Source organism: Gopherus flavomarginatus, chromosome 1, assembly GCF_025201925.1.
Source record: "Gopherus flavomarginatus isolate rGopFla2 chromosome 1, rGopFla2.mat.asm, whole genome shotgun sequence".
Lineage (NCBI taxonomy): Eukaryota > Metazoa > Chordata > Testudines > Testudinidae > Gopherus > Gopherus flavomarginatus.
The window spans coordinates 89,270,440-89,293,731 of record NC_066617.1 but is presented as its reverse complement, the minus strand read 5'-3'; the positions used below and the strand labels follow the sequence as shown (position 1 = coordinate 89,293,731).

Below are 23,292 nucleotides of genomic sequence, written 5' to 3'. Positions count from 1 at the left end.
CATTTTTAAAAAATACAAAAACTGGGATTCTTGCGCAACCTTGTTCTAGCAGTTAGGGCATTAGGAAAAAATATGAGTGTTGTCAACACTCTAATTAAACAGTGCTTCTTTGAAAAAGAGAGGACTTACCAGCTACACTGATATTTTATGACTGAAAATGAATCTCCAATAATTGCAGATATAGATAGAAATCCCACATTTTGTCAAAAGAATGAAGGTATTTTCAAGACAGAAAAATGTTTGGGAAACTGATCTAGTGGGAAAATCTTTTCTAAGAAAAGCTCTTGAGCCAAACATAGGGCCCATCCTCCAGATAATGTGCTCCTTGTAACAGCTGTCTCCAACTTTCTACTGAATCAGAGTTCCAAGCAACAATGTCACACGCGTCGTTACACCATATGAGTTATATGTATTTTTCCAGCCTTCCTATCTTTCACCACATTTCTGAAATCTTAATGCATTTCTGTGATATTGCACAGAAACATACCCTCCGAACAAAGCAAAGTATTTCCAGGCTACTATAACTCAAAAGGCAAAAGCCTCAACTTCTCGGGGAGTGATAAGCTCCCAGCAATGGGTTGGCTGGGGGGTCCGGATGGAAAAAATGGGGGTAGACTTGCGGAAGAGCTGAAGTAGATATTGAGATGATCATGGAGTTACCTGCACTATACACTTTTATCTGCCAGGTAATTCCAAACATCTAATAAAAGTTGCAGCCTAATTAAAATCATATCAAGTGTCTCCTGTCCTTCTTTCGGTATAGACAGGCAATTATTGTTGTTACTTCGGGTAGCTTTTAAGGTTTGAAATATATGAGTATCTTTGAAACCAAAGAAGATTGTAGGGTTTATTTGGGTTTTTGTTTGTTTTTTTAATCTTACATTCAGCAAGCTGCAACGTATTCTGACTATAATGGTATTTACCTGAAAGCAGTTTGATGTCTCTGCTGAGAAATAACTGCAAGCTGAAGCTTGGCCTCAATAACAGTCTCTAATTCTACAGCAGAACAGCGAGAAATCTTCCCATCATATTCATTCTGTATGATGGCTACAAGAGAGTTAAGCCTTTCTTCAGTTTCTGTCAATAAAATCCCCTAAGAGAAGAACATCACAACATCATGTAATTTCAAGAAATAATACAAATAATAGAAAGTTGCTTGAAAAGTTCTCTGTTATTGTCCAGGACTTCCCATACTTTGAAATAGGCCAATATGAATAAAATGCACTATTTCTGTAAGCAAAGATTATTATTTTAATCTGGTTTTAAACTCGGAGAACAGGAAGTAGCACTGCATACTAAACTGGTAATATTGTAATTTATGACTCTAAGCACAGTACACCAGAAGATATAGTACTGTGTATCTTAATAAAATACAACTAGAAATAATTCAGTTAAACATTTTTCATTCCTATCTTATATTATAGTTACAGTTCAGGATTCAGTAATTTTCAACTGTAAATAAAATAATAAAAGAGAATTTGCTCACATAGAAAGAAACCTATTATTTTCTAAATATAACCTCATTATAATTAATGAGTACAGGATCTATCCTGAAAGCCCCTGAGTAGTTTGCAGGCCCTCAGATTCACATTAAGTAAAGCTGCAGGAGACCTTGGAAAAAACAGATCAGAAAGAAATTTCACTTTAAACTAAAACTTATCAACCTCAGGTCTCTAGGAAGAATTTAGTTAAAAGTCATAGGAACATGTCATGCCATCCGTTTTTAAGCAGAACTCCACAATGACCTCAAAATTGCCACCTTCAAGTCTGTCACTGAGTGGTTAGAGAGGTTGAAGTGTTCTCCCACTGGTTTTTGAATGTTATGGTTCTTGATGTCAGATTTGTGTCCATTTATTCTAACCACTCAGTGACAGACTTGAAGGTGGTGATTTTGCAACAAAAAAACTTCAAAAACAGACTATAGAGAGAGATTGCTAAACTCAAATTCATATGCAAATTAGATACAATTAACTCAGGCTTAAACAGAGACTGGGAATGGTTGGGTCATTACACTAATTGAATCTATTTCCCTATGTTAAGTTCTCCTCACACCTTCTATGGGTCATCTTAATTATCACTTCAAAAGGTTTTTTTTCTCCTGCTGCTGATAGCTCATCTCAATTGATTAGACTCCTCCTGTTAGTATGCATACTTCCACCTTTTCATGTTCTCTGTATGTATAAATATCTCCTGTCTGTGTGTTCTATTCTATGCTCCCGAAGAAGTGAGCTGTAGCTCACGAAAGCTCATGCTGAAATAAATTTGTTAGTTTCTAAGGTGCCACAAGTACTCCTGTTCTTTTTGCGGATACAGACTAACATGGCTGCTACTCTGAATATTCTCTCTCACCATCTATTTCTTTAGCTTTTCCATTGATTTGGCTGAATTCAGACAGGCAGCATTAATGCCTCTCAAGAGCACCAGTAAGTTTATTCAAAATGTTTTAAATCTTTATTTTACTATGTCATATCCCTGGAGCTGTAGGTTCTTAAACTACACAACAAAATGAAAATGGAATGCTTCTCTTTTAAACGCCTTGTCAAAGATTCAGGAGAATTAATGTTTATTTATCCAGTATATTATCCCATCAAAGTAACTCAGATATGTTCTGCAGGGACCACCTCTAAAGGTAAATGAGTACTTCAGTTCTCATGTCCAAGTTAGTCCCAAATCTCTTTGCTGAAACAGAGGGGGCTCCTATCTGACAGGCCATGCCAGGGATAGATGCCCCAGCCCCAGAAGAAGCCCCTACCTAGTCACCCTGAGCCCCAGAAGCAGCCACGGAGGAAGAAGCCCTGAGCCTGGGCACCCTGAGACTCGGCTGCAGCCGCGGGGATGAAGCCTTGAGCCCAGGAAGCCTCAAGCCTGGACTGCCCCAAGCCCCAGCTGGAGTGGCCGTGGGGGCAGAAGCTCCAAGCCCAGGCTGCCCCAGCTGGAGCGGCTGGGGGACAGAAGACCTGAGGCCTGGCTGCCCTGACTGAAGCTGGCAGAAGCACAAGCCCCCAACCTTGGGAGGAGCTGCCGGGGGAAGAAGCCCCTAGCTCAGTGCCCAGAGCTGCGGCAGGAGCAGCGGAGGAGAGGAAGCAGTTAGCATGTCCCCCTCTGGCAGCCAGTAGGTTCTGCATGCTGCCTCTGGCCCAAGCGCTGCCTCCACAGCTCCTATTGGCTGCAAACCATAGCCAATGGGAGCTGCGGGGGCGGCACCTGTGGACAGGGCAGTGCATAAAGCAGCCTGGCCACAGCACCACATAGGAGCCAGAGGGAGGACATGCCGCTGCTTCCAGGAACTGCTTGAGGTAAGCGCCACGCAGAGCCTGCTCCCCTGCCCCTCTCCTGGGTCCCAACACCCTGCCCCTGCCCTGATCCCCCTCCCACCCTCTGAACCTCTCGGTCCCAGCCCAAAGCACCCTCCAACACCCCAAACCGTTCATCCCCAGCCCCACCCCAGAGTCTGCACCCCCAGCCAGAGCCCTCACACACATCCTGCACCCACATCCCTTACCCCAGCCCAGAGCCCCCTCTAACACTCTGAACCCCTCAGACACCTCCTGTACCCCAAATACCTCATCCTTGGCCCCACATGAGAGCCCACACCCCCAGCCAGAGCCCTCAACCTCTCGACTCAACTGCCTGTCCCAGCCCAGAGCCCCCTCCCGCATCCTGACCCCCTCATTTCTGGTTCCACCCCAGTATCCGCACCTCCAGCCCAAAGCCCATACCTCCTCCCACACCCCAACCCCCCTGCCTCAGTCCAGAGCCCCTCCCATACTCCAAACCCCTTGATCCCAGCCTGGAGCACCCTCCTACCCCCCAAACCCCTCATCCCGAGTCCCATCCCAGAGTCTGTACCCTCAGCCAAAGCTATCACCCCATCACGCCCCAACCCGCTGCCTCAGCCTGGAGCCCACTCCCATACTCTGAACCCCTCAGACCTACCCCCCAGCCCAGAGGATCCTCCTGCACCCCAAACCCCTCATCCCGGGCCCCACCTCAGAGCCTGCACCCTCAGCCGGAACCCTCACCACCTCCTATACCCAAGCCCCATGAGCCAGCCTGGTGAGAATGAGCACGTGAGTGGAGTGAGGGTAAGGAGAGCGAGTGATGGGGTGGGGATGGAGTGAGCAGAAGTGGAGCCTTGGAGAAGGGGTGGGGCATGGACTTGGCCTTGGAAGAGGGGTGGGGCAGGTGTGGGGCAAAGGTGTTTGGTTTTGTGTGAGTAGAAAGTTAGCAACCCTAGTGGGAGCAGAAGCTCAGAGCCCAGGCTGCCCCAGCTGTAGCCGCTGGAAGGGAAATCTCCCAGCTTGGCAAGAGCCACTCCAGGAGGAAGCCCCGAGCTTGGTGCCTGGTGCTGAGGCAGAAGCCGCCAGGGGTGTGGGGTGTGGAATGGAAACCTGGAGCCCAGCTCATGGGCTGCTGCTCCATGGAAGTAAGGGTGTCCCACCCTCATTTCTGCACTGCCTCTGTAGGTGGGTCTGATCTCCCCACAAACAGCAGCCATGCAGAGGAGGACAATTCCTGTCACTTCCCAGCATGGCCGGAATAGCAGCGAGGAGCCATAGGCTCCCAGCAGCAGGAGAGATCAGATTTCAGGGGGGAGTGCTGATTTCACAGTCCATGACATGTTTTTCATGGCCATGAAATTGGTAGGACCCTACCTATAGCCACTAACTGCTTGGGTCACATTAGAACCAGTGACCTAGAAAGTAGAGACTTTTTAACTCATTTCCAGTTCCCTATATCATCTAGTCCCCACAGTATTATTTCTGCTACATAGGAAATATATCATTTGATGAACAGTGAACTGTTTCCTAAGTTTAATTTCCTAAACAACAAAATTACCTTTAGCATAGCCATATTTAATTCGTCTTTGCATCTGACCAGTTGCACAATAATGCTGCTTTGTTCCTGGTGTCTTGTAACTTCTGCATTAACTAGCAAATAAAAAATTTTAAAAGCAAAGGATAGCAGTTAAATTCCAAGAAAGACTTCAAGTTACAAAGGAGCAGAGTTGACCAAATAATTCCCCATAATTTGAAGAATTTATCTTATTTTTCTGTTCACTGAATATTCATGAGAAAAATCATGATTTTTCTCAAACATATTTCTTATTTACACTTGTTCTACCATCCTGCCAAACTTTTTACTCTTCACACATCTCAGTTGCAGCTACAGGGCTCTCCGTTTAGAGATTGGGGGATTATTTATGGGGGGAAGGGGGAGAATGTGGAAAAGCCTCCAATCCCACCAGAGCTAGCCCCATGAAGAAAAGGCCTGAGCCCGCAGCTGCCAATGAGGAGGAATACAGCAGTTAAGCATAGTTTATATACAACAAACTAAATCCAACAATCCTTGGAACAAAAAAAACCATATATTTCTCTTCATTCTGACCATTTTGTTTGTTCCCATATCTACTTCTCTGTCATCAATTTTTTACACTGTAAGATCTTTGGGACCTGAACTATCGCTTATGTTTGGAGAAGGCCCCAACGTATCTTGGGAGGTTCCACAATATATATAATTAATAGTAATAAGTGAAGCATTCTGACTATAAAGGGAAAATAAGTAAGTGACCACAATGTGATCTGAAGAGTATCTTCTGGTGGGTAATTTACTACAAAGAAAAAGAAAGCCAGTCATTCATCTCCCAAGATGAAAAAATAGATACTCATTTGGAAGACAGTGATCAGGAAATGTTAAAACAGTACAAAGCCCAAAAACCCATAGGATCCACCAACAATAATGTATTTATAAAAACAAGTAAGAATGAAAGGCAATTCTAAATAAAATTTAAATATGAAATTTTAACTATAAAAAATTGAAAACATATATTCAGCAAGACATAATATGAATATTCTTTAAAATGCATCAGTATAATGTGTACATATGTTTAAAATGATAGAATTATACATGAAACAAGCTGGAGAATAAAATCAGATGATGGTAAGACTTTTCCACGACAATAATAATTACTTTTTATGTTTGACTCCATGATTCTGCTTGGCTTTTTTAAGCTAGTGTTATCCATAGAATAAATTGTCTTCATCACTTTTTCAGGAATACTATTTATTGTTGCCGAAAGACAAATGATAAAATGCATTTTGGCCAAAGTTAATTTATTCATGATTTGTTGATCACACATTGAAACCACAGCTGGAGGTAGACTCCAATTAAATACATCTTCCAGTACCTACAAGCAAAGTTAATAATTCGAATTAATATGCAATTACATGCTAAACATCATATTTGAATTCAATAACAGAAATCTGTACTCCACTTCTATTAATGACATTCATGAAAATACAAATGGATATGACTCATACTAGATAATATAATATTTGTCACCATGGAGGAACTGGTGTTTTCTTCCCTAATATAATGTCTTTCTGCCAAGTGATTGCACATGTCAGGGCCTGGCAGGTAAGTTTTCCCGCTGAAGGAGAAGGTCAGTGACAGACAGTCTGGATACTTTCTTAATTTGTTTTATTTACAAAGTATATACCTGTCCTTGAACAGAAGAAGTCACAAATAGTACATAGGCAAACCTCTGTATCAGTAATCTCAGCCAAAATCCCAACTCTGCTCCAAGTCTTGATTCTTGTTAGAGAGATTAAGGCAGGGAGCAAACTCACATTATTTGCAACCCCCCAGCAAAAAAAACCTCTGCATCGCAAAACTAACAATACCTTGTACTTGCTACACAACTATGTATTTTCCACTCTACTCTCTGTAAATGCTTCCTTAATTATCACTAATAATTATAAATTTTCAGCACTTCATAAATTTCGTATCAGACCTCTGAAGAGAGAAGTAAGTACTATTATCACCATTTTTTAGACGGGAAACCTGACACATACAGATGTGACTTGACCAAAGCAGAAGAATGTTCATAAAATCATTGAGGCTCCATCTTAGAACTGAGTTAATCAGTTCTGATATTTATCTCTCTTGGTATTAAAACTGAACACTGTTTTCATAGTATCCAAAAGAATGTATAACACTGTATGTAACAGCACCATCTGCTGACCCTTGCCATAACAATTTAATCAGCACTTCTGTATAACACATTAATTTTGAATATCATCAGATTTTCCAGACCAGGGTGTGAATACATGGTTTCACTGATGTCAATGGTGAAACCTCACTTACTTTACTGGGCCTAGGATTTCACCCATGCTGTTGAGAAAGGAAAACATGAAAATATATTTCTGGTACTTACACAGCCCTCCATCAGACAATCCCAATACACTTTACAAATATCCTTTAAACATTCTTCAAGAAGATTGACTTTTAATATCCTCATTTTAGATGGGTAAACTTAGAAACAGGAAGGATAAATGGTTCCCCAAGATCACACAGAAACTAAAGGCAAGACCCAACTATAGAAACAAAAAATATTGGCTCTGTGCTCTAACCAGTAGACCAAGACGGGACATGCACTTTCAAACCATTACTCAGACAAAAGTCTGAATAAATCGAGTTTACAAAAGAGACACCATCAATTAAAAAATCTTGCTTCAGTCTACTAACCTACTGTTGTTACAAGTGACATATAAACTTACTGTAAATTAAAGTTTACTTATTTACATAGTGCATCAACAGAACTTTGTGTAGCGTCAGTTTCACTGTTTCTGCTGCATATTCAACTGGCTGTTTCCCCCTGAATCTTGTACACAACGGGAGACAAAATGTTAAAACCCTGGAAACTAAAAGATAAGTAAATCGCTACCATGCAACTTTCACTAAAATTAGCAATGGGCAATTCATTACGTAGACTATGGATTCTGTATCCTCACATATTTTTCTATATATAGATTTCAGCTATCCACCCTGACATTAGAAAAACATATAAGACAGCACTGAAAGGAATAACAAAGCTAGAAGAGGTTCTGAATATAGTACCTTGAAGCATAAATAGAAGAATTAACTACATCAAATCTTAAAATAGAGCCACAGTGATCCTGCGGAGATTCTCCTGCTCTGGTCATGTCAAATCTCTGTCGGTTTTCTCATTTGATAAACTGGCAATAATAATACTAACTGTAATGTTATATGATTAAAATATGACCATGTATATTATTGTTGGTACCACTGTTATACAATCGCAACAAATAGTTTACCTCTCCCATGGCTTCAATCACTTTATAGGGTCCCTGCCACTGGGCCAACAGCTTGCTTTCTGCTGTGGGCACCAGGACCATTACTCAATCCCTTGTTTGGAACCGTCGAAGCTTTGCTTGGTGGTTATAATGGGTCTGTTGGGTCTCCTGTGCTTTCTCCAAGTGTTCCCGTACAATGGGTGTAATTCAGGCTATCCGATCCCTCATCTGTAGTACATGCTCAACTATGTTCCTTCCAGGATTTGGCTCCTCTTCCCAGGCTTCTCTGGCTATATCCAATATGCTTCAGGGGTGGCACCCATATAATAGTTTGAATGGAGAGAAACCTGTGGAGGCTTGTGGAACTTCTTGGATGGCGAACATGAGGTAAGGCAATAAGGTATCCCAGTCTTTCCCATCCCAGCTCACCACTTTCCTGATCATGGCCTTGAGGGTCCTATTGAAACTTTCTACAAGACCATCTGTTTGTGGGTGGTATACAGAGGTCCGTAGGGCCTGTACATGGAGCAATGAACAGAGATCTTTCATCAACTTGGACACGAAAGGTGTCCCTTGATCAGTCAGTATCTCCTTGGGTAGCCCAACCCGGGAAAAGATCTGTATTAGCTCCTTAGCTATTGTCTTGGAAGCTGTGTTGCGTAGGGGGATGGCTTCCGGGTATCGTGTTGTATAGTCTAGTACAACCATCACATGTTGGTGGCCCCGAGTTGTCTTCTCTAGGGGCTCAATCAGATCCATAGCTATGCGTTCAAATGGTACTTCTATTATTGGAAGAGGTATCAAAGGGGCCCATAAGTGTGGGCGAGGGCTATGTAGCTGACACTCTGGACAAGTGGTGCAGTATCGCCTGACATCTTCATGTACTCCTGGCCAGAAGAACCTCCGCAGGATCTTGGCCTGGGTTTTCTCTACCCCTAAGTGTCCTCCAAACAGGTGACTGTGGGCAAGGCTCAATATGGCTTTTTAATGTTTTCGTGGCACCACAAGTTGATGTATCTCCTGCTCCTGCATTTGTACCACACGGTACAGGAGATCTTTCTTCACTATAAAGTAGGGTCCTGGACTCCAGACTTTCCCCTCCACTGGTATTCCATCTATCTCAGCCACCTCTTTCCTGACATTATCATATCTAGGGTCCTCTGCCTGGTCCCGTCCGAAAGTCTCTCTCCCAGGACTAACCTGCCTGAGCTCCCAGGGGCCAGCTTTTGCTTATTCCAACGGCTCGTTGCCATCATGGCTGGGGCCAGCCTCTGGCTCACCTTCCGTGTTGGTAGTTTCTCTGATGGCTGCCCTTGTCCATCTGCCTACTAGCGCGGTCTTCTAGCTCTGGGTCAGGATCCGGGTTCCCAATGCCTTCGCGGCTTTCCTTTCTTTTTTTGTCTTCTGGGCCTTTTAGGGGGCTGAGAATAGATCCTGAGAAAACTCAGAAAACATTCGGGGTTGACATTCCCCCAGTGATAAGTCGCTGCCAACAGGGTCTCCACCTCCCTCCAGCCTCTCCGGGGGGAGTAAATTATCAAACCCTGGATAGTCCCTCCCAATGACTACAGGATATGGGAGTTTAGGAACTACACCCACTGTCACCTCAATGGTGTTCCCCTGAACCTCTATCTCCACTGGGATGGTGAAGTAATAGCTCATGGCCCCATGCACACACATCACTGCTACACGTTTGGCTTGCAGCAGCTGGTTACTTTTTACCAGCTTACCCGATATAAGGGTAATAGCATTCCCCGAGTCCACAAGTGCTGTAGTCTCTGCTCCATTTATCTTCACCGGCCTGGTATAGTTATGCGGGGCTAATGTGACCCCGCAAGGTGGATAAGGGAGCATGGGACCTCCCAGTCTCCCAAGTTGCATTGCATAGGCTCCTCGATGCTGTGACACTATGCTGCTATGTGTCCCCACTCCCCACATGCATAACATCTATAATTGTTGGAAATTCTCCTATCATGTGGACTAGGGGGTTTAGTCCCAGCGTTTTCCCCACTCAGGTCAATCCCTTCCTTCTGGAGTCTCTGCTGGTTTTCAGCCCCCCTTTTCCTCCACCTAGGACTCCCTAGGGGTTTGGCTGTCCCACCTTCCAGGGTTGGGGTTGGGTGTTTGCTACGAAAGGGGCTTTCCTTGGGTAGTCGGGTCAATTTCCTGGCTGTCATGCGTCTTTCTACCAGCGTGATCATCTCGTCATAGGTGGACGGATCATTCTGGCCTACCCATTTGCGGAGATCTGGTGGCAGTGCCCTGATGTACCGGTCGATGACCAGAACCTCTAGTATCTCTTCCGGACTCCGGGACTCTGTTTGCAACCACTTTCGTGCGAGATGGATGAGGTCATACAATTGAGACCATGGGGTTTTGTCTTCCTGGTACCTCCACTCATGTTACCACTGGGCCCGTACTGTGGTCGTTACCCCAGATCTGGCCAGGATCTCTGCCTTCAGCAGGGAGTAGTCTGCTGCAGCCTTTTCTGGCAGATCATGGTACACTTTCTGGGCCTCCCCACACAGGAATGGGGCAAGGATGCCAGACCACTGATCTCGAGGCCAGGCCTCCCGTAGGGCTGTCCTCTCAAAGGCCAGAAGGTATGCCTCTACATCATCCTCCCGCATCATTTTCTGCAGCCTATGGTGAGCCCATATGAGCCGTGTCCCATCATGGCCACGGTTCAGCTCTGTAAGGGTCTTTACCTGGTTTACCAGTTCCTGCAACATAGCTCGGTCTTGAGCAGCTTGGTCCATCAGCAGGCGATTAGTCTCTTGCTGCAGCCACACTGCTTCTTGCTGGGCGGCTGCCTGGACACGGGTAGCCTCCTGCTGGGCTGCCGTGGCTTGTATCAGTGCCCACACTACGTCACCCATTGTGATGACAAAAAAATTAACCCTCTTTTTTTTTTTTTAAAATCATCCTCTTTCTTCCGCCATGCTGTGCACACCAAAAATCTCACTCCTGACACCAGTTGTGACAAAGTTCCTCCTCTACCTTGGTGGGTCCTGCTCTTATTGGCAGATTTGCTCACTTCAGTGATCTTCCCCTCTGGTGGAACCCACAGTCTGGGTCAACTCCACCTGTGTCTGATCAGGAGTTGCGAGGTTTGGGGGGAACCCGGGCCCGCCCTCTACTCCGGGTTCCAGCCCAGGGCCCTGTGGATTGCAGTTCTCTATAGTGCCTCCTGTAACAGCTGCATGACAGCTACAACTCCCTGGGCTACTTCCCCATGGCCTCCTCCAAACACCTTCTTTATCCTCACCACAGGACCTTCCTCCTGCTGTCTGATAATGCTTGATTGTCTGATAATTCCTCAATCCTCCAGTAGCACATCCTCTCTGTTTCAGCTCTTTGTGCCTCTTGCTCCCAGTTTCTCACACGCGCTCCTTCTCCTCTGGCTCCTCCCTGCCTGACTGGAGTGAGCTCCTTTTTAAACCTATGTGCCCTGATTTGATTGGCTGCCGGTGTTCTAATCAAAGTAGCTATCTCCACTGCCTTCTAAAAATATCTTAATTGGCCCGATATGCCTTGATTAACCTGGAGCAACTGCCATTTGGTTACCATGGTACTAGGGATTTGTTTAGCCTGGGGCTAACATACCTGTTCCTCACTACTTCACTGTAGTCATCTGGCCTTGCCTCATCACACAGACCATCAACAAACACAATGGGCCATGGAAGAAGCTTATTCCCACCTGATAGACTTTCCTGTGGATGTTTCACTCAGAATATGGGTAATGGCCCCTGCTCTGACTCATCGAAGCATGCAAGGGCATGTGACCAGCTCACGTGACTCTGGAGTACATATCGTGGCTGTACTTTTCCACAAACTGTGCTGAGGGTTTTGTTTGCGACAATGAAGTTCCCAACATATGGCAGAATGTATAAAAGGCCCAGGAAACATCTTCATTTTGGCCTCTTTCCTGCTCTGATCTCTCGACTATGAACCTATACTAATGGGAGTATTCTAACCAAAGGACTGAAGACCTTCCAATCATTTGGAAGCAACCAGAGACTTAACAAGCCAGCAGTTTTTCTTCATCATTGCTTCAAGCCTGATGCCAGAACTTTGTAATTATTGTATGTATTTGATTCCTTTAACCAATTTTAACTCTCTCTTCTTTTCTCTTATAAATAAACCTTTAGATATTCGATACTAAAGGATTGGCAACAGCATGATTATAGGGTAAGATCCAAGTTATATATGGACCTGGGCATGTGGCTGGTCCTTTGGAATCAGAAGAGCCCTGTGGTTGATGAAATTGGTAAATAACCACTCATCGTTAAGTCTAGTGCCTGGGAGTTGAAACAAGGACTGCAATATCTAAGGAGGCTGCATTTCTGACTTCTTGTTAGCCAGTGTAGTAAGACAGAAATTTACTTTTGTTGCTTGTTTGCTATTTCTCATGGAAGAATAACCACCAGTTTTGCAGTGTGTCTGCCCTATATCTTAACATTTGTCCTAAATCTGGTATTCTCAGTTATGACCCACTGAGGCAGAGTGACACTAACCTCTATCTAAAGAGGCCTGTTGTGAAATTTAACGTTTATGAAGTGCTAAAGAGTGTTATTAACATAAAATTAATATTATTATTATTTATAATAATAATAAAAGGAAATATTTACAGAGGCATATAATGGACAATACAAAGTTGTATAGAAAGCACAGAAATAGGTATATTCTCCAGTCACATAATTCCTATTGACTCTAAGAGGTACTATGCAGGTGACAAGTTATGCTCTCCACTAATATTTTAGTTCTATGAGACAAAGTTGTTTTCTTACCTGTAAGTTTGCGTTCGACAGGAGGGGTTTTGATGCATTGAATTTCTGAAAAGACTGTAATTATAAATGTAACAATGAATGATGAATGAGTTGCTGATGATCTTACAAGGAACTTGGGGGAAACCCATGTAGCGGTACAGTGTCATATGCTATATTGTCATATAAGCCTCAGTTCAGTAACGGATTTAAGCATGTGTTCAAATGCAATTGACTTCAGTGTGGCTGAGCACATGTTTAAGTGCTGCTCTGAATAATGAAGGTTCCTGGAGGGCCGAAGAAAATACCACTAATGATACTGGTGTCCTCTAAGGCCCAATCTAGTGGGGGTGCAACATGTTCACTCTCTTTAGGAAACAACACTGGTATCTTACTCTGGCAAGACTTTCAGCTTCTTAACTCATGAAGTGTCTTCCTATGGCATTTGTTTAAAAGAAATGTTGGCAACTTTAAATAAGATCATTTTTCTGTCCAAACACTTTTCATTTAAGTAACGTTTCATATGAAACCTAAGATTACTACACATTAAAATGGAGAAAGGAAGATTTTTTCTCCTTTTTTTTAGATTTGTGTTTTTGACGTTTTGTATATTTTCAGCTTCTTTGTAATCAATTTTCCTTAGCCCCAATTCTGGTCTCAATAACACTGGTGGCATAGGTGCCGAGTTCTGCTCTGCCTGTGGGTGCTCGACCCCCACTCACCTCCAGCCCCGCCTCAACTCCACCTGTGTCCCGCCCCCATTCCAACCCCTTCCCCAAAGGCCCCACCCTAACGTCAGGAATCATAACATTCAAAAACCAGTAGGAGAATACTTTAACCTGTCCGGTCACTCAATAACAGACCTGAGGGTGGCAATTTTTCAACAGAAAAGCTTCAAAAACAGACTCCAACAAGAAACTGCTGAACTCGAATTGATATGCAAATTAGATACAATCAACTTAGGCTTGAATAGAGACTGAGAATGGCTGAGGCATTACAAACATTGAATCTATCTCCCCATGTAAGTATTCTCACACTTCTTATCAAACTGTCTGTACTGGGCTATCTTGATTATCACTTCAAAAGTTTTTTCTCTTACTTAATTGGCCTCCCAGAGTTGGTAAGGCAACTCCCACCTTTTCATGCTCTCTGTATGTGTATATATATCTCCCCACTATATGTTCCATTCTATGCATCCACAGAATTGGGCTGTAGCCCACGAAAGCTTATGCTCAAAGAAATTTGTTAGTCTCTAAGGTGCCACAAGTACTCCTGTTCTTTTTACATGAGAGGAATGTTAAAGTTGCAAAATAAAATGTTTCAAGCTCAAGAGATACCCAAGTACATACATCCTGAACTCTGTCCCTTTGTGCATATTCATTATAAGAAAGAGTGAAACCCTGGCATCACTGAAGTCAGTGGGAATTGTGCCATAGACTGAAATAAGGCTAAGATTTCACTTATAGCCTTAAACTACATGTTCACATACTATTTTCCTGCAAGATGCCTGCCTTACTCATTGTATAGGCTGGATGACACACAGTGAACAAGGAAGGTATTCAGAATTTATTTTTGTCTTCACTGTTCAATGAATGGTTTTCTCCCTCATTCAGTGCATGTCATCTAAATTACTTATTGCATGATGCTGGAGTACTCGTAATTTCAGGAACTAGTAATGGCTCTACTGCTTGTAAAGGTTTCAGATCTTTATAATTCTATGAAGGAGAACCAAGTAAGGGTATAAATATAATTCAAGCATGCATATTTTACCATCATTTTCCCAGTAAGTCTGTAGCCTGCAGGTACTTTCCAGGGAATTTTTTCGCCATGATTGAGCAGACACAGTTCATAGAAAGCCTCCGCAAAAAATCCTAAATCTGTAAGTACTTTAATCTTTAAAGAAATAAGAAACTGAGATTTAGTTTTAGTGCCTTTTCTTAGTCATTCCTCTTCCTTTCAATACATTATATTAAAAGGGAAATTGTCAAGTAATTTTGACCCAAAGTTTGACCATTTAAAATGGACACAATTTAATGGAGAATGTTCTCTGCTAGACAGCTATCCTGTATATCTTGTACTGAATAAATGAACCCAAAAGCTGAAGATCTCCTGTAACAACAATAAAATAAACTTTCTCCAAAACTGAAAAAAAAAATTCAATTAGGGTTCAGGTTTGGTTAGAACTTTATAGTTATAGTTCAAGTCAGTTCCTGTGTTATCCAAATCAATGTACTAACCCCTCTCCATAATCCTCATAATTTCCTTGAGATATCCAAACTCTATAATTGAACACTTTCACTTACAAGTTATGCTATTTGTAAAAATGCTCTCACACTAAGATTTAAAGAACTTTAACAGGAGTACAAATGAAGTGACAAACCTATTCCAAAAGTAATTACAATGTTCTTGATGACATTACTGATGTTGACAGTGAGTACGGAAGTGAATAAGGACAGCCACATTCATGTACACTCCATACTTTAAAAAAAAATTAAAAAGAGCAAGAGACATCTTGACTCCAGTGCCGCACATTGGGGCTCGGCAGAGGTTCACTGAGGGATGAGGATGGAAGAGGCCGGTGCCTCGTAAGTGCTCTCTCTGGATGAGTGGAGCACTGAGGGTAAAGACCTCGCTAAGGAAGCTCTCTTTTTGTGAGTCTCTCTTGTGGAGAGGTCGAGGCTCACTTCCTGATAGTTTTGGAATTCGGAGCCTTATCATTGCTTAGGGATCTCGGTTTATGAAACTCCCTGGAGGATGTCTCTTGCTGAAGTTGGAGGGATTTGTCTATCAGAAGCATGTTCGAACAGAGATCCCTATCGTGACTTGCTCTTGACTTCAAGTTGCTGCAATGTACGCATTTCTGGGAGACATGAGTTTCTCCCAGACAGCGGATGCAGGATGTGTGGCCGTCAGAGACTGGCACTGGTTCACGGCAGGAGTCACACTTTTAAAACCCGCTGAGCCCAGCATGACTTCAGTAAACTTCTTTCCCTCCTCCCCGATAGATGAGGATGGGAGTTAATTGAAGTGGTAAACCATGGAGCTATTTGTAAACAGAGAACTAAGTAAAGAAATTTTTTTTGTTGAAGAAAAACCTCTAAGAGGAACTAATGAAACTATATAACTAAGTATAGACTAATAAGAAGTTCCTATGTAACTTTTTTTTTTTCAGAAAGTATCAAGGAGAGCTCGGACTGCAGCCAAGGATGGTTGAGAAGGAACTGAGGGGATGGTCGGGGGCGCGTGCACTACAGGAGACACCAACAGCTGCACAAGACTGCTCCTGTGCATACCCTTTCCCCAACTGAGTACTGCTGCAAAAAATCTCCGATCTCTGGCGCAGGGATGCACCGACACCTAGAGGGGAGCACACACAGGGACACCACTCGAGGAAGTATCAGTGTTTGCCAAAGAAAAAGGCCAGACTCAGAAGGCAATATGTTATGTTCATATTTTTGACTATTGTAGGAGTCTTGATTAGTAAAGACAATAAAAAATAATAGTGATTTCAATCACAAAGGATTCCATCAAGATGCTCATTGAGAGAAGAAATATTGAACAAGAACTCAAGTATAAAGTATTTCTTTTACAGTTCATGGCACAATGTTATACACCAAGCAACAGTAAATCAATTACATTTAGTAATAAAGTTAAATGAAAAGTTTATTCAAAAATGTAATATGTTGTAGCAGCTAGAAAGTTTATTACATTACCTTGAGGATTCTTCCTTCAATACATTTAACCGGGTCACGACAAATTTCAGAAACAAAGTATTGGTACAACGTAAACAGTGGCAAAACCTGCAGAAAAAAATGTTAGGCGGTCTAGACATAAAAGCCAGAAAGTCTGCCAATACAAAAATACAGTACTGCAAAGTCCGTACATTAAAGAAAACACATGAAAGTAGCCTAATTTATAGTGCTAGTACTTCCATTGCCATCCTTCTGCTTCTCTTGTGTTCTGTGAAGAATGGATACTTTACAAAATTCTGTAAATGGCTAAAGCCAATCCTACTATTCTTAAGAGCACTGTCTTTCATCTGATCAATACAACAGAATTTAAAGTTTCCTCAAAATTGTCCTCTTAGCTCAGGAGTGTTTGATGTACCATAAGAGAGTACATGTACTTGAAAGAATTCAATACACAGGGTTGCTCAAAGAGGCTGCACTCTGATGCCAAAATTTTTCTAAAACAATAACTAAAAGGATAAAAATATACCTATGACATTATAAAATATTAAATACCTAGTCAAATATAATAATTTTCTAATTTAAATTATTTAGATTAGAATACATATTGAATCCTGACAAGGCTCAGTTGAGTTGGACCTGCTTATCCAACAGTGAATGAGTCTCTTGAGCTAAATTATTTTTATTAGACAAAGTTAATAAAAGGTAAATGCTTGATCCTATAATCTTTACGTATGTGATTAATATTTAACTATCCAAACAGTCCCATTAATTTCAATTCAACTGCTGATCTAAGAGTAATTGTCACAAAAAAGTATAATGTACTAGGACCCAGTCCTTCAATAATAAATAAACTTTGTTCGCTATTTTACAGATTAAAATATACTTGGGTTAAAAATCATATTTGGATTAACATTGAAAGAACTTTTGTAATCTGCTTTACTGTTCACCCACTTATCCTGTTTGTTTTCTTTTTAATTTTCTTTCAGTGTAGACAACGAAAACAAAGTAGGCAGTGTTACTTTGGTTTATAGTTATTTTCTTGTCAATGTCACTGTACAGTTCTCATGAACTAGTTTAATAGTGCCGTGTCTGTATTACAGAGTCCTCAAGGGAATCTTAGTTTGTTCTTAAAATGTTTTCTCTGCAAATTTAAAATATTTCTGAAAAAAATATATTCTGTAAAATATTATTTTATCAAACCAAAATCTGGAGCCAAATTTGACCTCACTTTAAGTGTGCTTTAATGGTGTCCATTGTCCAAAACAGTCCCACAACTGATTACACTGTACAATGTAGGTGGAAATGTAGCTCTTGCCCTGCTGGTACTGCTATTGCAGTGCCTCTGATCTACGGCCGATTAGCTACTCTACCTGATACAGGAGCAATGTGTCTATAAATGTGCATAAAGAGGTATGTGAAGTACTTCTTCAATTAGCAATCTGCTCTCTGAGACAGATAAGCAGGTGAGAGTGTGTGTTTCATTAAAGTAGGAGAGAAAGAAGCAATCTGTATAGAATAAAATTAACCTGGAGGCTAGGAGGGGACAAAATTAAAGTGGAAAATGGGAAGGAACTTGGTGGAGGGCAGGAGTACAGACCAGAGCCTTGGAGCAGGGCCTGCTGCCATAATAGCGGAAGAAGGTAAAATGTACTTTGTTGTGGATGCGATTGGGTGGCCAAAAAAAAAAAAAAAAAAAAAAGAGAGACTGTGGCAAAGTAATGCAAGTTTTTCTTTTTTTGTTAAATAAAGGTTTAAATACTTAAGCGAGGGATAGAAAGAAATTTGCTGTCTATTATAACAGGAGTTAAAGTATTTCTTACAAAGTTTAAACAAGATTTATTTTATTCTTTTAGTGATAAAAATTGTGTCTGAATTCCATTTGTATCTATATTAAGCAACTTTAAAAAAAAACATAGGAGAATCTGATTCTCTTGCAGGATTTGTGGAATCTAAGGTTTTTGTGGGTGGGAATGGAATAAAAATGCAAGAAACAATGTGGGAGCAGCTGAGAGTGGGTATTGCAGGGCAGGATGGAAGCAGAATTAAAGAAACAGTCCTGCGCAGGGCTCTAGTAAAGATAATCAATAAGAGAGCGAAGTAGTGAAGACAGGTCTTAAAGAGAAGGAAAAGAAAATGGGAGTGGGGAAAACAAAACTACAGTAACTTACTTACTGAATCTATAATTAAAGTTCTCTAATGTGCTTTGAATATATTGGATTTACACTCACTCTTGGAGTACAGCGGCTTTTGAAATCACATATATTATGTGTTTTCCTCCAGAGTGCTTAGGAACAGTAGACACACAATGCATTTTCAGCTTCATGTCATGTACAACTGCCCTATCTATGCTAACAGATTGTAATCCACTGACAACCTGGACACACCGTGAGCGGTAGAGAAGCCAGCAGCTGCATCTACTTAGGAGGACACAACATAAGCACAGTAGGTGTTTAGCTCTGCAGCCAATTCCATTTGTAAACTGGATAAAATCCTAGTTTATCTCTGCATCTGGCTTCATGTGAGAAGCACTTCTATGCCTGAGCTTAGCTCTACTCATTGACTAGTACTGACACTTTCAAGGAGGGAGGAAATAAATGAGAGAGAGAGACACACACACACACACACACACACACACACACTATTACAATATTCCATCAACACTTCTTTTAAAATCATGGCATGAAATAATACATCAGTATCGCTGACCTTACCCAACCAAAATGTACAGACCCTAAAGCAGTCATTCTCAAACTTATTTGATCATGCCTCCCTTCTTTTTGTCTGTAGTACTTTATGCACTCCCAGGCCCAGGCACCCAGCCAGCAGCCGTCGCTCTCTGGCCACACAGCTCTGAAGGCAAAGCTGCGCAGGTGCCCACCTCTGAAAGCAGCACCACCGCCAGCAGCATAGCAGAAATATGATGGGTGACATGGTATGGTATTGTCACCCTTACTTCTCTGCTGCTGCTGGTGGCTCTGCCTTCAGAGCTGGGCGCTTGGCCAGCAGCCGCCACTCTGTAGCTGCCCAGCTCTCAATTTGTGCAGAAAGGTTTTTTTCCCCCTAAAGCTTCTCATGGCCTCTCCCACCCAAATACATTCCATGATGCCCCTAGGGCCACCCTGCTTCCTGGGGCATACACACACCCCAGTTTGAGAATCTCTGCCCTAAGGGATTAAAAAATGCAGAACTCTGTGCCATGACCCTGTTGCAACAGCCCCCAGACCATCAGCCAACAAAGATAACAAGGGCTCTCTCCAAAACATGCAATGTACCCACAACAGATCAAGCATAATAATTTTCTATTAAATATGATGACTTACAGTTCATTCATATATGTTTTTGAATAGTACTTACTATTAGATTTTGCTTTGCACAATGCAATTCAAATATAAGGAAACTCAGACTTGCAACTACAGTGGAGACATCAGCTCTGTAGCGATCAGAGAACAAATCAATGCCAGGAATAAGCCTGTGTATTTCATATTGTGCAAAATCACAATCAGCTGTGGGATGTGGAATAGAGACTTTAAACAGTGTCTGAAAATAATAAAAATGACATATTTGTAAGTATATATGCAGCTGTGAAGCATAAAAAAGGGTGAACAATTCCCAAAACTCAAAACGAAATTCAGTCAACTTCTATGTTTCACCTGGCTCCAAATGAAACCATGCACATTTGTAGAGGAATGATTAATGTTTTCATGTCTGAACCTTGACAGAGTAAGAGATCCGGCTGTAGATGGACAGAAGAGAGCATCAGGTGACACTGAACAAAGCACAGAAGCAGATCTAGGTCCAGGAAAGCCACAAAGAACGTTTGTCTGTCTGGACAAGAAAATTATATTCAAGATAAATTAAATTCAAAATTACTGCTAATTTGCTTCCAGTGGCTTTCTCTGTGTTCTTCTTGTCTCATCACTTGCTCTGACAGGCAGGATGACTATCATCATCATCAAGTATTTTCTGCTCTCTAATTCTCTCCTCTCCTCCTTCAGAATTTTCTGGGAACCTATGCAGTCCCTGAGCAGATTTATAACAACCAGTTGTGTGGCAAAGGGAAAGATGCTAGTAGTCTTAATAATTTGTTGACTCAGGTCTGGGAAGGAAGTCTGCAATAAACAAACACACACACACACACACACACACACACACACACACCCATCCCAATAAACAAAGTTACCACAAAAGAAGCCTCAGCAAATATTCACTTCCTGCTAAGAAACTTTCCTAATGGGGTTTAGGGCTCAGCTCTCCAAGTCAGAGCTCATCCAAACAAGACTTTAGAAAGAGTGGAAGAAATATAATAGTAAACCTCCAGAGAGCCTCTTCAAAATGTGTCAGGTAACCCCTGGAGAGAACCCTAGAGAGTGGGAACATCCTGGATAGTGATGGCCATCATCCTGCCTGCTAGCATCTTTGCTATCCTAAACCAAGTCACAGAATAGTCCTGTTTAATGACACATGGACAGTAAGTTAAATAGGGAAAATGTGTTTTCTTTGCATTGTTTACTAAAGTTGATCCATCTTAAACGGATTTTAAGGGGCTAAATTTGTAGAAGAGCGAGTATTGTACAAGATAGAAATGTTGCCTCTGAAATTGAAAATTCCTCCTATACAGAGTCTATGACATCACAATTAGCACTCATTGCCTAGAGACTTGCCATGTCTACACTACCACTTACGTCAGTAAAAGCTACATCGCTCAGGGATGTGAAAAAACACACCCCTGAGCAACATACATTTCACCAGCACAAGTGGCAAGTGTGCACAGCGCTATGTCAGTGGGAGAGCCTCTCCTGTCAACATAGCCACTGCCACTCGTGGAGGTGGTTCTATTATGTCGATGGGAGAGCTCTTTCCCATTGGCATAGAACATCTACATGAGTGATCTTCAGTGGCGCAGCTGCATCAGTACAGCTGTGCCACTGTAAGAGTACTAGTGCAGACATGGCCTTACTGTTTATATATTCATACAGCAATGTGAAACACAAAATAGCTAGCATAAACCTAGGCCAATAACTAGATTAAAGACTATACCAGAAAGAGGAAACCATGTTATAAAACAACCTTCCAAACCAAACAATAAGTTATGGGACTCTACCCTTGTCAGATACCATGACAATGGACTGATCACATTTTGCAGCACACTCTTCCACCAAGCTACAGTCATTTGAATGAACTAGAAGAGGTCCTACTCCAGTCATGCACAATTATTTCCAATAGGATAATATTGTGATGATCTGGCTAATACTATTGCTCTCTGATGCATGGAATCAACATTTTTCAGCTTTGTATCACAGGCGCTATAGCACTAATAGATAATGGAAATTCTCCTTTTGCTCAACTGTTAGGATTTGGTTTCTATTCTTAGTGAAGTTAACAGGGCTTCAGTCTGAATGGGTTCTATCCTCATGGATCAGATGGCAGAATAAGGATCCTAGGATGATGCATGTGATTAAAATAATGCTACAAATTTTCTATTCTCAATTTTTTTGGATGAAGTTGATTAAGTTTCTGATGCGCATAGACCCCTGTACCTATAAGAAGTCCAGTTGACAGGATATTTGTGATCCCTCTTTCAGGATCCCTTTTTTTAGAAATGCCTCAAATCTCCATTCCCAGAGTATATAGAAACATCTTTACTCCGGCTTTGTTTCCAAAAGGTTGCATTCTTAATTTAAGGATCTTACTTTCTTTGTAAGTGAAATTTTTATTCATTTGAATGCACTGCCATTCCTTTTAGAAGAAACTTCTAACACGGTTGAAATTTTAGCATGAATAGTCAATATTTTGCATTACCAGAAGAAACATTCTGCAGTGAATTTTTGTAAAGTTTCTATACTCCCAGTTACCTAGTTAAAAATGTATGACAATCTATGAAGACTCTGTAGTGATCTGTGACAAGAAGCACCCTGCTGATATTGATGGTATTTACTTCAACAGGAAAAAAGATCTATTTGACTGGCAAATGTTTTAGCCATCTTCACATTTCAATATTTTATTTCTTCTCTGGGAGACTAACTTCTTATTGAAATGATAATTTTTGAGACTAAAATACAGAAATAATGTTAAAAACCCCATAATGAACACAACTTTATGTGCATACATTGGCATCTACCTTCAATCTTGACTCTACATAATTTGATACAGGAATATTTTCATATCATTGGTCATTTATTGAGCTTTATACCTTGAAAACAATATGCCAACTACTGAATAAATTCTAAATGAAAATATATCCTTACCTTAAAGAGTATAGCAGAGAAAATGCAGCATTTAGTTCTTAGTCTCACACTTGATGTCAATATGTACCTGAGTAAGTATAACATATAAGCAAGACATTTGAATGTGTTCATTAATTTATGTTAATTAACAAAGTTTGTTTTCCCTACTATCATTATTATTATTAATAATGAACTCTAGCAGTTTTCCAGATCGGAAAATGTTAAATCATATGGCTTAATGAACTACTGGAAGGATCTCAATATTATGGTGATGAAGGCAGTATAAGAACCTATATAGAAAAAAGAGAAACAAATAGATATGTGGTTATATTCTCCCTCATAATATCTCACCGGAGATTTCACGACTATTGGCCACTATTCTGTGTATAATATGTGCAAGGTGCTTTAATCTTTTGCATTTTATGGGGCAAAATCCTTACCTCTGCTCCAGACCCATTACTTTGGGTAAAAGGGCAGCATAAATGGGCTCTAAAAGACCTGGACATTGATGGAA

At 41.5% G+C, this 23,292-nt stretch overlaps 1 protein-coding gene across 1 annotated transcript in view; it reads right to left on the bottom strand.

The window, feature by feature from the left end:
- CFAP54 (cilia and flagella associated protein 54) overlaps positions 1-23,292 on the bottom strand; it is a 191,924-nt gene that overhangs the window by 49,520 nt on the left and 119,112 nt on the right. The window contains exons 37-44 of the mRNA XM_050935964.1: positions 22,800-22,866; positions 19,909-20,091; positions 16,576-16,662; positions 14,633-14,755; positions 12,887-12,940; positions 5,971-6,187; positions 4,840-4,931; positions 924-1,093 (exon numbers count right to left, since the gene is read on the bottom strand). Of these exons, the coding sequence (XP_050791921.1) occupies positions 924-1,093; positions 4,840-4,931; positions 5,971-6,187; positions 12,887-12,940; positions 14,633-14,755; positions 16,576-16,662; positions 19,909-20,091; positions 22,800-22,866 (993 nt within the window). The remainder of the gene's footprint in view (positions 1-923; positions 1,094-4,839; positions 4,932-5,970; positions 6,188-12,886; positions 12,941-14,632; positions 14,756-16,575; positions 16,663-19,908; positions 20,092-22,799; positions 22,867-23,292) is intronic.